The 14,502-nt window shown below is 35.6% G+C and overlaps 1 protein-coding gene across 3 annotated transcripts in view; it reads left to right on the top strand.

Moving 5' to 3' along the window:
- Positions 1 to 14,502, top strand: part of MAPK8 (mitogen-activated protein kinase 8) — a 102,380-nt gene that overhangs the window by 53,857 nt on the left and 34,021 nt on the right. For all 3 annotated transcript variants that reach the window (XM_040623831.1, XM_040623832.1, XM_040623833.1), the window contains exon 2: positions 10,689 to 10,859. In XM_040623831.1, the coding sequence (XP_040479765.1) occupies positions 10,738 to 10,859 (122 nt within the window). In that variant the 5' untranslated portion in view covers positions 10,689 to 10,737. The remainder of the gene's footprint in view (positions 1 to 10,688; positions 10,860 to 14,502) is intronic.

Here is a 14,502-nt window from a genome sequence, read left to right as displayed (position 1 = left end):
AGAAATACTTAGTATCTGCTATAAATTTATGCAGGAAAAAAATCTGTGTTTTTAGTCTCTAGCCTTTGTTGCTGTTAATGTGTTGATAGTGAAAAAGATTTTTGTGGTACAAAATACAGGTCTTAGTGAAGAGCAACCTGAAGATGAGTTAGAGGTTAAAATTGAAGGTATTTTTGAATGATTGATTATAGGTTTGTCACTGGACAATTAAACCTTTTTATTAATCTTGCAAATCTTCAGCTTAGATTTGTTATCTGGTTATCAAGATGGAAATGCTGTTTTTGTCCCCCATCTTGCTGAGCTTTCAGATTTTGAAAAATGGTGTAATTTACTCTGAAATTCAGTGATTATTTTTTTTTCCCTCCTGGGAGCAGCATATTTAATTACAGAAAGCTGTTTATAATGGAATCACTTTCTTCTAACACCTACCTAGCACTTTTTTCAAAATTCTGATCATAATTACACTGCTGGCAAGATAAACTAGTGGTAATTATTTGTGGAATTAACTAATATGAATAAAATTCCCTGTAAAATGCATCTGGGACACTTCTCATTTGCTATTCCTAATTTGTGGTTTTAGGAAGTGTCTCTAGTGGTGGTTGAATGTGATCAACATTTTCGTCTTTTGTGAGCCTGAGACTCTTATTACTAGAAGACTTGGCAAAAGTTAGAATTAGAAAACGTCAGGCATTTGAATCTTTCTCAAGGAATGAGTTATTTTGTATGGTCAGTTTTTTCAATAGCAGAAGAGTTAACCCAAGGTACCACAGTGTACAAAGATGCCCTTAAAGCTATAGGTATTCTTTCTTGCCTAAGAATTGAAAAATACGTTATAGGAATTTCAAGTATACATTTTTCTTAGCTTTAAAATGAAAACATCTTTTGAGTACCTTGAGAAATAGTGTATTCTTACAAATTGGGTTACTTATTTTTGTAAAGATTTTATTTATTTATTTGCCAGAGAGAGAGAGCCCAAGCAGGGGGAGCGGCAGGAAGAGGGAGGAGCAGGCTCCCCGCTGAGTAAGGAGCCTGATCAGGCCTCGATCCCAGGACCCTGGGCCAAAGGCAGACGCTTAACCAACTGAGCCACCCAGGCGTCCCTAGGTTACTTATTGTTATTGAATTGAATGTCACTGAGAACATTCTCATTGCATTTTAACCACTAACATTAAGAATCTAGATACAGTTGAGCAGCCCAGAGCCAGGTTTCTAATATTTTGAGATTTTTGCCATTTGAGTACAAAGTAATTTTAGAATCTTGGATACCAGCTAAGAAAAATATGAATGGTAATAGAATACACATATTGGGTTGTTATTGTTGTTTAAAAAGTAGTCAGAAGCATGCTACTTTATTGCCGAGGACACTGCTGTAAAATCCTGAGATCTTTAATAAATAACTAGAGTATCTAAAGTCTTGGAAACTAGCTCTGAAGCTTAGTGATTTCACTTCTAAATACAGAAATTGTGAAGGGACGCTGGTGTGTTAGCATTATTTTGTGGTTGGAATATAATAAACATATTCAAGTAAGCTCAATTAAAAGATAAATCTATTTTATACTTACAAAAACCAGTTACTGACGTATAAACTGGGCCTTACTTCCTCCACTGCCGTTGTGGTGGTGGGGGCATGGTCAGATTCTCCTAGAAAGGAGGACATACGAGGTATGATTGGTACATAGTAGAAAGAATTGGTAGTGGCCCAGGCACCTGGTTATCTTTTGGCTGGAATACTTTCTTTCTGCACCCATAACTAAGGAAACATACTAATTATCTTAATGCTTAAAGGATTTGCCCTCTACTTTTTTACAGAGGATCTGTGGGAACAGATCCTAACCTCCTCTTTATAAATGAGTAGTACAGAAAAGGAAGGAGAATAAGGAAGAGTCTCAAATTTAGAGGGACATCATTTCCACCCTCATCTAGGTTCATTTAGCTTCTTACTTTCTTAAAGTCCAAATCAGGTGAATTAATTCTTACAAGATTCTGACCCCTTCCTAGAAGCTTCATTATTTTAATGCTTATGGTAGTGACATTTCATCTTACATGAGTTTAACTTTTAAATATCCGGCTATGCATGTCTTACAGACAGATAAAATGAAAGAAATGACAAGAATCTGCTTATGCCCCTGACAGGAATTTGCTGTTCTATTTTAATTAGTTCCTATGTTTCCCATAGGGTGAACATCTCATATTTAGTGTGGCCTTAAAAGTTATTGTACTAAATGTTATTGTATATGATGATTTAAAAAATTTTTAGGGGTGATTTTGACTGTGCAAGTTTTATGGATTAGATTGGACTCTTGTACACTGGAGTTAGAGTCTAAAGTCAGTATATAAAGCCAAAGTCAGAACCACTCTTGAAAGTTCCCTAATTCATAAAAAACAATATAAAATCTTCTGTGTACACACACTTCTGAAAATTAATTTTTATGAGCATTTAAATTGGAGAATCACTAAGCTAGGGTGTAAAGTGTACTCTAGGAAAAAGAAAGGTATACAAGTGTATGTTCACCGCATTCAGCTTTAGAGATGGTGGCTAGGTAGAGAATTCTGTTTCTTCTTGTGTGTTGGTTTTACTTCATTCTGTTCTAATAATAAGCTTCTTAAGTCTTATATAGCTTATTTGTTGTGCGGATTATAGGAGTTTGTTGAGTTGCACTTTTCTGTAGGATAACTTCTGAAGTTAGTTGGTTAAATTCTAAGCTTAGCCATTAAATATATTTGTGATGCAACCTGAGTTATTTTTTGTTGTCTGTAAGGCCTTTTGGTGTGGCTGCATTGAACTCATTCTTTTTCCCCTAAATACTTTTAATATAACTATTTTAGTTAACATGTTTATCTCCACATTCAGGCTTGCCATTTTATAGATGGGCCAGCCTGATAGCAGTAGAGTTTTGTTCCTTGTGTAGACATCACAGAAGTAAACCTTGAGTCGTAAAAACTTAATTCAGTCTTTTTTTTCCTGCTAATGGAGGAAACACTGATGAAGATAAACAGAACAATTTATTAAATAATTTGTGACTTTAAAAAGATTCATAATCTTAGGAGTTAGTATTAAATTATAACTGTTACAGAGAGCTGATATTTTGGAAATCTGAAGATGTAGGAAACAGTCCTTATCCTCAAAAAAAATCACAGGCTGGGGGCGCCTGGGGTGGCCTAGTTAGTTAAATGTCTGACTCTTGGTTGCAGCTCAGGTCGTGATCTCAGGGTTGTTGGATAGAACCCTGCCTCGAATCCCATGTGGACTCTGTACTCAGCGTGGAGTCTGCTTGGGATTCTCTCCCCCTCTCTCCCTCCCCTTGCATGCTCTCTCTCTCAAATAAATAAAATCTTAAAAAAAAAAAAATCACAGTCTGGTAGTAAAATCTGCATATTTAAATATACAAAGTAGTTTAGATAAGAAATTATGTTCAAGTTGGTTTGAGTAGAAAAGGCTTAAGCTAGTCTTTGGTAGATAGAATTGGGATAGAAAAAACGGTGAAAATATTTCACAAAAATAAAGTGAAATGAGCAAATTTCAGGTGCATGAGAGTTTTGGGGGATGATAATTTAGCCATGTTGACATCGGGTTTAGTATTCTTGCTAGAGGAATAATAAGAGGTGAAATTTGAAGACTAGAGCTGAACTTCAACATTTCCACAACATTTGATTGTATATTAGCCTTTTTTGAGCCTCAGTTTCGCCATCTTTTGAATGGGATAATAATGCCTGTCTTTTCTCTTATTGCTGTGAGCTCCATAACCAGTCACATCTAAATTCTACAACTATAGTTCCTTTGTTTTTAATTCAAGAAGAGGCCTTCCTGAGGAGGGACATGAGTCATCAGCGACCAATACCATTTCCTTCTCACACTCTTGGTGTTCCAGTATCATCATGGAGAGAACAGGAGAACAAATGCATCCTCTGTAAAATCACCAGTATCCTTCCTGCCCTTGTCTTGGAAATTGATCCTTCCATCTCAGTCTTGATGGTATTTTCTGATGGCAGAGCTCTGTATGGCTGTACATGTTCTGGACCCCATTCCTTTCTACCTTTTCAGAGATACAGTGCTATCTGAAACGTCATTTTTCTTTTTCATTCCCCTATTCTCACCCTTCCTATCTATATTGGACCCTTTTTATTATTAGGTAAATGTGCTCATGTTGTCTTCGTTTATATTTGCTATGCTATGCTACGTTATGTATTGTATATAATCTAATTATTCTCCCTTGACCATTTACTTTTCTCTATCAATTGCCTCTCTTCTTTGCTAAATTTATGTTAAGAAGTACTGATACCTGTTTAACCTGTTTCTAAAATCATATCCTACTTATACCTCAGCTTATTCCAGTCTAGCTTCTACAAACCCCATTACTCTATTCAGGTGGTTTCTTTGATACTTCTGTAGCATTCACTGCTTTTGACCACTGTGGTTTAAAACACTTCCTTTGGCTTCTCCAATATCTTCTCTCATTATATGTGACTGGCTAGATCTTCTCTGATTTCTTTGTTGGCCTATCTTTTTCTAATTGCTCATTAAATGTAGGTGTTCACAAAGCTGAATCTTGGGTCTCTCTTCCTTCCTACTGCTCTCTTCTTGAGTAACATCATTTTCATTGGCTCAGTAACAACTCTTAAATTTGTATCTTTTACCCACACTTTTCCTCTGAGGTCCAGTTCTGTGTCTGGCTATCAACTTGATACTTACATTTGGATGGATATCTTAAAGATATCTCAGACTCAACATATTTATAACTGTACCTTTCCCTTCATACTCTTTTTCACCACCAAGATTTTTTTTTTTTTAATGTGGACTCGATATAGTGTATGGGTGAAGGACTCAAATCTTCACCCCTTACTAACTTTGTAACCATAAACAATTAACCTTTCTAAGACTTAATTTCGTCATCTAAAAGATAGAAAAACAGTAATTCCTATCTTGACATAAAGAAACATCACACAAAATAAGTACATGGGATTTATGCCTCCAGCCAAATAGTAGTAACAAGAACTGAATTTACCCTTTAGCCATAAACAACTAGAAAACCTTCATAGGCCTGTTATGAGGATTAAAGGAAATTTATAAAGCACTTGAAATAAGATCCGGCGTAAAGTAAAACCTACATAAGTGGTTGTATTTATTTTATTGTTAAATATGGATATGATGATAACGAATCATGGGAAGAAGCTAAAGTGGTGAGTAAATTATAGTATTAAGTGCTTATAGTAAAAGAAAGTTTTCCAACCAGTACTTTTAAGCTTCCATTTTAAGAAACTAGAAGAGAATTGCAATCCCAAAACAAGCAAAAAGAAGGAAATAAAACAAGAGCATCAACCAATGAAATAGAAAAGTTCAAAACAATAAAGTCAGAAATAAAATCTAATTTTTTAAAATGATCAAAAATAGTGATAAAATTCTAGCCAGACTGATCAGGAAAAAAAAACAAAAAACAAAAAACAACAACACAGTTTACCGTATAGGGTTGAAAGAGGATACATGATTACAGATCCTATAGACATTTAATTGGACAACTTAGATGGAATTAGCAAATTCCTTGAAAAACACAAAATTACCAAAACTCATTTAAGAAGAAATAACTTGAATAGTCCTGTGTATATCTATATATGTAAAATTTTAATTTGCAATGAAAACCTTACTTCAAAAAAGACTCTTGTCCTAGAAGGCTTCACTGAGACGTTTTATCTATCAAACATTCAAGATGAAGTATCACTTCTACACAGAGTCTTTCAGAAAATAAAAGAGGAGAGAGAACACTTCCCAACTCATTTTTTGAGGTCAGCATTATGCTACCGTGAAAGAAAATTGTAGACCAATTTCCCCATAAAAATAAATGGAAAAGCCTTCAACAAAATTTTAGCCAAATGAATCAGTAATATAAAAAGGATACTTTTGACCAAATAAGATTCATTACAGGAATACAAGGTTGGCTCAACATTTGAAAATCACTCAGTGTACTTCCTATGAACCAACTAAGAAAACAAAATTATATGACTGTCTCAATAGATTCAGAAAAATCATTTGACAAAATTCAGTACTTACTAATACTAAAAACTCTCAGTGAAATAGTACTTAAAGGGAACATTCTCATCTTGTTAAAGGCCATCTAGTAAAATCCTGTCATATACATCATACTTAGTGGTGAAAGACTGAATGCCTTCCCCCTCAGATCAGGAACCGAGGGAACGATGTTTGATCTTACCACATCTATTCAGGATTATATGGAAATTGTAGTTAGTACAGTGGGGCAAGAAAAGGAATTCAGAAGCATCCAAATTGGAAATGAAGAAATGAAACTGATTGTATATGTGGAAAATCTCAATCCACCAAAAAGGCTACTAAGACTAATAAATGAGCTTAGTACAAAGTTATTATACAAAAAACTTAATTGTATTTCTGTGTACAAGCAATGAACAATTGAAAATTTGAAAATAAATTAACATTAAAACATTTACAGTAGCACCCAGAATATTAATACCTAAGGAGAAGTTGAACAAAATTTTGCAAGGCCTGTATATTGGAAACTATAAAGGATTACATATTATGTGATTTCATTTACATAACATTATTTAAATGAAAAAAAATTATAGTGGTGGAAACAGATCATAGTTGCCAGGGTTACAGTTGGCAAGAGGGTGTAATTATCTAAAGGGATAGCACGAAGGATTTTCTTTGGTGAGATGAAACACTTCTGTATTCTGATTGTGATTACACTAATAGATGTATGTGATAAATTTACTCACAAAGTACATGTAAAAACTGGTAAAATCTGAATAAAACCTGTAGTTTCTTTAATAGTATTGTACCAGTGTCAAGTTTCCTTTTTGCTAATAGTATGTACCAATGTCAACTTTCTCATTTTGATAATTGTGCTGTGGTTATGTCAAATGCTCTCATTTGAGTAAAGCTGGGTGAAGGATAGCCAGGATCTTTGTACTATTTTTGTAACTTCTGTGTGGTTCTAAAATTATTTCAAAGTAAAATGTTAAAAAAAAAAAAGACACTTAAGAAAATGGAAATGGAAAGGCAAGCCACAGACTTGGAAAAAATACTTGCACAACATCTGATAAAGGATGTATATCCAGAATATATAAATAAGTACTAAAGCAATCATATTTTTAAATGCGCAAAAGTTTGTTAATTAGCTACTTTATCAAAAAAAGATGTAGCGTATAAGCTTGTGAAAAAATGCTCAACATCATTAATTATTAGGAAAGGTAAATGTAAACTACAGTGAAATTCCACTATGTACCCACTAGTATACATAAAGTTAAATGGTAATCACAGGAATATGATGCAGGTGGAACACTCTTACTTTGCTGTTGGGAATGAAAAATGGTATGGCCACTTTGGAAAACAGTTTGGCAATTTCTTATAAAAGTTAAACATAGGACTCAGAATCCCACTCCTAAATATTTACCCAAGATGAATGGGGGGGGAAAGTGTGAATGTTTATACTAGTATTATTTATTATAACCTCCAGACTGGCAACAATCCAGATGTCCAAATGGTATATCCACACAGTAGAATACCATTCAGTAGTAAAAAGGGATGCAGCACAGATGAATAGTAAATGGATTAGGGCAGGGGTGCCTGGCTGGCTCATTCGGTGGAGCATGAGATTCCTGATCTTGGTGTTGTGAGTTTGAGCCCCACAGTTGGTGTAGAGATAAGTTTAAAAAATAAAATCTTAAAAAAAAAATAAGCATTAGGGCAAGTGAAAGAGCCAGACATACAAATTACATAATGCTGTGTGATTTCATTTATATGAAGAACTAGGAAAAACACAACTAAGCAGTTCATTGATTGCCAGGGGTGCGTGGGAAATAGATGGCAGGGATGGACCCACACGGGGGGCATTTTGTGGTGATGGAATTATAGCACGGTTTGGGTTGTGGTTATAGGATTGTATACATTCATTCAGACTCATCAAATTGAGTAGTTAAAGTTGGTGGATTAGCCTTGCATGTGCTGTTTGTTCTGCCTAGAAAGCTCCCTTCTCTCCATGCCTGGTTAACTCATATTCAGTGTTCAGATCTTGCTCAAACATCATAGCATCAAGGGAATTTTTTCCTGAGCCCAGACTAGCATAGTCTTGCTTCTGTTAGCATCCTGTCCTTTCCCTTCACATTCTTATCACAGCCATATTGATACACAGGCAGATACTAAGCAACATAAGGTCTCTTTATCTGTCTTAACTGCAAGCTCCATTAAGGAGCAGATAGATACTGATTACTGTTGTGTTCATTGTACTCAGCTTAGAGTTTGACTCAGGTATACCAGTAAATACTGTGTAACTGAGAGCCTAAGCGAGTAGAGTTTTCTGTTTCTTGTTTGTGGGAGTGGCAGCTATGGCTTTTGTGGAGGGTACCACTGACCGGGCCTACGTACTTAACCTTGGGTACTCTGCTGTGCCTGTTCCTGAGGAGTTGTGTTAGCTATCATCACTCAGCTGCTGCCACAGCTTAGTCTAGACTTCTGTGTGTATACCATGGGCACTTCTGCTCTGGGCCATTCTGTTCTGGGAATAGAGAGGAGCCTTTCCTTGCTATTATGGAGGCTCTGTGTTCCGCCTCTGACCATATGTGCACATTACCAGAGACCATTATGACTGTTTCCGGGTCCTGGGCAGACCGAGTTTCTAGGATCAGTGTGTGGAATATTTGATGAGGGGCCTGACACCTAATACTTCCCTCTCTTCCTCTTTTCACTTCTTTTTCTCCCTACTTCCGTACTCTGGTAGACAAGAGGAAATGCAGGTTACATTAGGAAATTGATCTGGGTACCCAATACCTATATTTGATCATCCTATGGGCATATCTAGATTTTTAAATCATTACCAAACTTTTTTCTTTAAGCTTCTGGTCTGTCTTCTCAAGCAGAATTAATGACATTTGTCATTTCAGATGCTTCTCTATGGAGTTACATAACTAGTTTAGTTAGTGATTTTGGAAATATTTCTCTGGCACCTCTTTAATGTATCCAGTTCATTTATCTGACTTCTCAATGCTTTCAATTTACTTATCTTCTTTTTTAAAGCTTACACTGTTTGAACTTTTTTGTTTAGTTTCATCACATCTAAGAGTCCTCATTAAGTTTGATTTTATCTCCTATCTGGATTAGTACAATATCTGGATTAGTGCAATAGCGTACTAGTTTTCCTCTTCCAACTTTTGTTCCCCTCCTCTTGCAGTATAATCTCCAAGTAGCAGCCAGGATGCTGGTCAGGGTACTCTTTTTTTTTTTTTTTTAAGATTTTATTTATTTATTCGACAGAGATAGAGACAGCCAGCGAGAGAGGGAACACAAGCAGGGGGGTGGGAGAGGAAGAAGCAGGCTCATAGCGGAGGAGCCTGATGTGGGGCTCGATCCCACAACGCCGTGATCACGCCCTGAGCCGAAGGCAGACGCTTAACTGCTGTGCCACCCAGGCACCCCTGGTCAGGGTACTCTTGCTCTCCACTTTCCAGTGCCTTCCATCCTACTCTAAGAATTCAGCTGTGTTAGAATCCAGTTCACGAGCGTCTACATAATCTGGCCCTAGAGCCCAATGTAGTGCCTGGCACAGGTTAGGCACTTAGTATTTGTTAAATTGATTCTTTGCATTGTTAAGTCTTATCAGGATTTTGTTTTTATTTTTGTGTTTTGTTAGCATTGTCTTAAACCGCCCCCTGCCACGCACACACAGAGTAATTCTTTAGACCTAACTTGTTTCTTGGTTTATTGTGGGATGTGGGGAGTAGTTTGGAGCTGTCTTGTGTGCATTTTGGAGTAGACCACTTTCATCTAGAAAGAATGGGTAATGGGTTTGTAAATAAATACAACTCAAATAGGTAGAAAAAGACTTCCTTGGCTTGTAATTGGGCATGTGGTAAAGAGCTGTGGTCAGAACTTATGTCATATTTTTGAGGCCCCACACAATTCAGAACAGTATTGTTTTATTTCACATCCTAATATACTAAATGCTTTCTCTGTATATTTTCTCTTATATTTTCTTATTTTTAACTTTATTTTATATCTTCTTATTTTATCTTGTATTTTCTACCCTGCTTTTCATCCTTTCAACCATTATAACCTCAGCATCTGCATTACACCTAGTTGTTGCTGTCAGGGATCAGGGACTCTGTTATGGTGACGGCACTGTGCTGCTCTCTGTTTGTTAGGTAGGGATCATAAATGCTAACCAGCTTACTAGCCTTCCAGTCGGTTGTTTCTTCCATGTCACACTAAATGAGATTGTGAATTATTTTTGAATGAAAGTTTATCAATTTCTCACAAAAATCAAGGTTTCCATATTTTATAATAAATACATAAAAAGGACCGGTTCTAAATTTTAAGCTATGGAAGTGACCTAAAAGCATGTTTAGTTCAATTATTTGCTTTTTTTTGTTTTTACAGTTTTCCAGTAAGTTAAGACATGTATGCATATTAATACTAGTGACTTGGGGTGGAGAAACTGTTAACCCTTGTAAAAGTTTTGTTTTGTTTTTAACTATCAGTCATCTCAAGTTTAGCAAATGCTAACCAGGCTCTGTGGTATTTTTTTTCTTTCAGTTGTGTTTTAATGAAGCAGTTCTTTTAACATGGTATAGCAATCTGTGTTACTATCAGTGAACAGAGTGAGGACTTGAATTTTAAGATTAGACAAATTCATTTTACTAACATCACATTTTGTTCCATTTTGCAGCTTCTCGGTGAATATTTGGATGAAGCCATTAAATTAATTGTTTGCCATCATGAGCAGAAGCAAGCGTGACAGCAATTTTTATAGTGTAGAGATTGGAGATTCTACCTTTACAGTCTTGAAACGGTATCAGAATTTAAAACCTATAGGCTCAGGAGCTCAAGGAATAGTATGGTAAGTTTTTACTTCCAAAAATTAAGCAAAGAATCATTAACTGCCATCTTTTCTCTTATATATACCTTGGTAAATATTTAACTTGCCTCAAAAAATTAAAATAAAACTATACAGTTTAAAGCTATAACATGGCAAACGTTTTTGTTCTCGGGTTGATGGTCTTTATTATTTAATAAACACAACTTTATAAACCAGCAGTGCCATCTTTAAGTATAAAGTATCATTAAATACTTGGTCACAAGCCATGTAAAGACAACTGTCAGTCATAAGAAAAGAAGAAGTGGCATGCTTGTTAATTTCATGTGTGCACCTATTCCCATAGCTAGTTAGTTGTTTAATAAGAAGCTTCACTTAATCATCACTTTCACACTATAATGAAACTCTGGAACTTCAGAAATCTTATTTGGGGAATGAAGTGAGTTAATACCATCTCATTGTATGTGTTTCAGAGTATCTTTAAAATTGATTTACTGGCTAATTTCTATGAAAGGCCTAGGCTTTATAGATCAACATAATCCTTTTTTCTTTTTTTTAAGTTTTATTTGTTTTAGAGAGAGAGCAAGCACAGGGTGGGGGGGGCAGGATAGCTGAGCACAGAGCCCAGTGCAGCCTGATTTCATGACCCTGAGATCATGACCTGAGCTGAAACCAAAAGTCGGATGCCACCCAGGTACCCCAACATAATTCTTTATAAAATGAAGGGTAGAACACTTTTGGAGACAGGTCTGCTAATAATTTTAGATCACTGAGTTAGCATAATAAACTAGTGTTTGGGGGAATTCTAAGCTTCACTCAAGCATAATTATATATTACCTCTTCTTGAACCAGATTTATTTCAGAATCTATTAAAGAAAATCATGTGTTTATGACCCTGCAGGTCTCCCAGGTTCTAGAAAAACTCTTGCACATGTACATAAAGAGACATACATAGGGCTGTTCTTTGCAACACCATTTATAATAGCAAAAATTGGAACAGCAGCAGGTCTATCCATGAGAATAAAAAATTGTGATATATTCATATAGTGAAATACTATACAACATTTAAAATGAACTGGAGCTATGTTTCAACAAGGACAATCTCAGAAATGTAGTGTTGAGTTTAAAAGGAAGATGCAGAATATATATGCATTATTGTACCATTTATGTATAGTTTAAAATATGCAAAATAGGGGCGCCTGGGTAGCACAGTCGTTAAGCGTCTGCCTTCAGCTCAGGACATGATCCCAGTGTTCCAGGATTGAGTCCCACATCGGGCTCCTCTGCTGGGAGCCTGCTTCTTCTCCCACTCCCTTGCTGTGTTCCCTCTCTCACTGGCTGTCTCTCTGTCACATAAATAAATTAAAAAAAAAAATCTGCAAAATAGGACCATGTAGTTAAGGATCCTTACATATTTAGGAAAGTGTAAAAACTCAGAATAATGTTTACCTCTTAAAATTAGAGACAAGGGAGGGGACTCTACCTGTGATAATATATACTTTTTAAAAAATTTAGCACTTGGGGTGCCTGGGTGCCTCAGTCAGTTAAGCGTCCAACTCTTGATCTCAGACCAGGTCTTCATCTCAGGGTCCTGAGTTTAAGTCCTGTGTTGGGCTCCATGCTGGGTGTGGAGCCTACTTTAAAAAAAAAAAAAAAATTAGCAATTATGGTAAAATACTAAAATCTTAACAGATTTCTCTAATGGGAATGATAGTATTTATTCTCTTTTTGTACTCTTGAAGTAATTTATAATACCAAAAATTACAGAATTTGGATAATTTTATAAAGCATTATTGGCTGGCTGGTTGTCATTTTAGCCAACCATATTTTAACAAACCACAAATTAAATTTAAAGAAGATAACTTGCAACAGTCAATACAAGAAGGATTCTGAAAGCCAGCTTGTGGTTCAGATTCTAGCTTTATGATGTATTAACTTTGTGACTCATGGCAAGTTAACACTTATAAGCCAGTTTTCTCACCTAATTTACATGGTTGTTGTAAGGAATATAGTATTTATAAATTTCTTAATAGTGTTTAAAAATGTTTTTTGTGGGGTGCTTGGGTGGCTCAGTTGGTTAAGCATCTGCCTGCAGCTCAGATCATGATCTCAGGGTCCTAGGATTGAGCCCTGCGTTGGGCTCACTGCTCAGCAGGGAGTCTGCTTCTCCCTTTCCTTCTGCATCTCCCCCTTCCCACGCTCCTACATGCACGCATGCTCGCTCTCTCTCTCAAATTTTTTAAAAAAAAATTAAAAATGTTTTCCTGGGGGCACTTGGGTGGCACAGCCGGTTAAGTGTCTGACTCTGTTTCAGCTCAGGTTGTGATCTCCCAGTCGTGAGATCAAGCCGCACATGGGGCTCCGCACTCCATGTGGAGTTGGCTTAAATTCTCTCTCTCTCTGCCCCTCTCCTCTGTGTGCTTTCGCTCTGTCTCTCAAATAAGTAAATAAATCTTTAAAAAATTTAAAAAAACCCAAAAACCTCACTCTGTTACCATCAGAATCAACTGAAGAGCTTAATTCTTTTTTAAAGGCAGTATTTTGGGCCCAGTGATAATAAGATTCATAGGGGTCTGGATTGGGGTCTCTAATTCGTGCACATTTAAGTATTAACAACTAGAAATCTAAATTCCTTGGATACAAAATAGTGTAACCTACTTAGATACTTTAGAGTTTGAAATATTACTTTGTTTTAGCAGATGAAAAATTAAAAGGAATGAATTTAATGCTTAAAAATAAAACATAACTTGATACAGTCAAAACTTCTATTTTTTTTATGACCCCTAATGTTTGTTTGTTTTTAATTTGGGGAGAACATATCTGTAAATATGGCATTTTCTAACTCAATGTTGTAATATTTATGTATGTTTTGCTATGTGTATGTATACATATGTATACACAAAATAGTTATGGCATATATAATTCTGTATTTACATGCCAGAGTACCAATGTCTCAGTACGTATTTCTTCACAAGATTTGAGATAGTGAGATAGCTAGAAAACAAACTCAAGTGTTGAGTTAGATGAGAGAATAATTTTAATCAGCGGTGTGCTAACTTTCCAAATATCACATAAACAGAAGTCTTATAGTATATTAGGTAGTCCAGTATGAAAAGTGGTTAACTTCATATCTTAGTCTTTTGGTCTCAGCTTTGCTTTTAACTTTCTGACTAACCTTGGGCAAATCGCTGGCACTGGTGAATTCGAATGATTTTTAAAGTCTCTTTCAGTCATAATATTCTATAATTTTAAGATATTTTTCCTTATTTGTGCTTTACTTTCTCTGATCTGTCATTTGCAAAACATGCTGTTTAGTCAGTGTCATATGGTAGAAGATATGAAGAGTGATGAGGATGATGTTATATATCACAGAATTATAGGCGTTTCATTAACAGTTACAAAGCAACGTCTAATGTCCTGAGATCTAGCATTTATATTTGTAAACTTGATTTTTTAATTCTTCCTCCAAAAACAAATTTTAAGTACTTTCTATATTGTAAAATAACCTTTTATATACCTTTATATATGTGTTCTTTTCTCTTTCTGTATGCATTTTGTTGTGTCCAAGGAAGATGGACGTGATCTACTTATGTAGAATTCTCCAGGAAGTATTTGGGTAGAATTTATGACCACATGTATTCTTTAATCCTGTCTTTCCTTGGTGTAG

The sequence above is a fragment of the Ursus maritimus genome, unplaced genomic scaffold (assembly GCF_017311325.1).
Source record: "Ursus maritimus isolate PB19 unplaced genomic scaffold, ASM1731132v1 scaffold_7, whole genome shotgun sequence".
NCBI classification, from domain to species: domain Eukaryota; kingdom Metazoa; phylum Chordata; class Mammalia; order Carnivora; family Ursidae; genus Ursus; species Ursus maritimus.
This window is presented reverse-complemented; position numbering and strand designations above follow the sequence as displayed.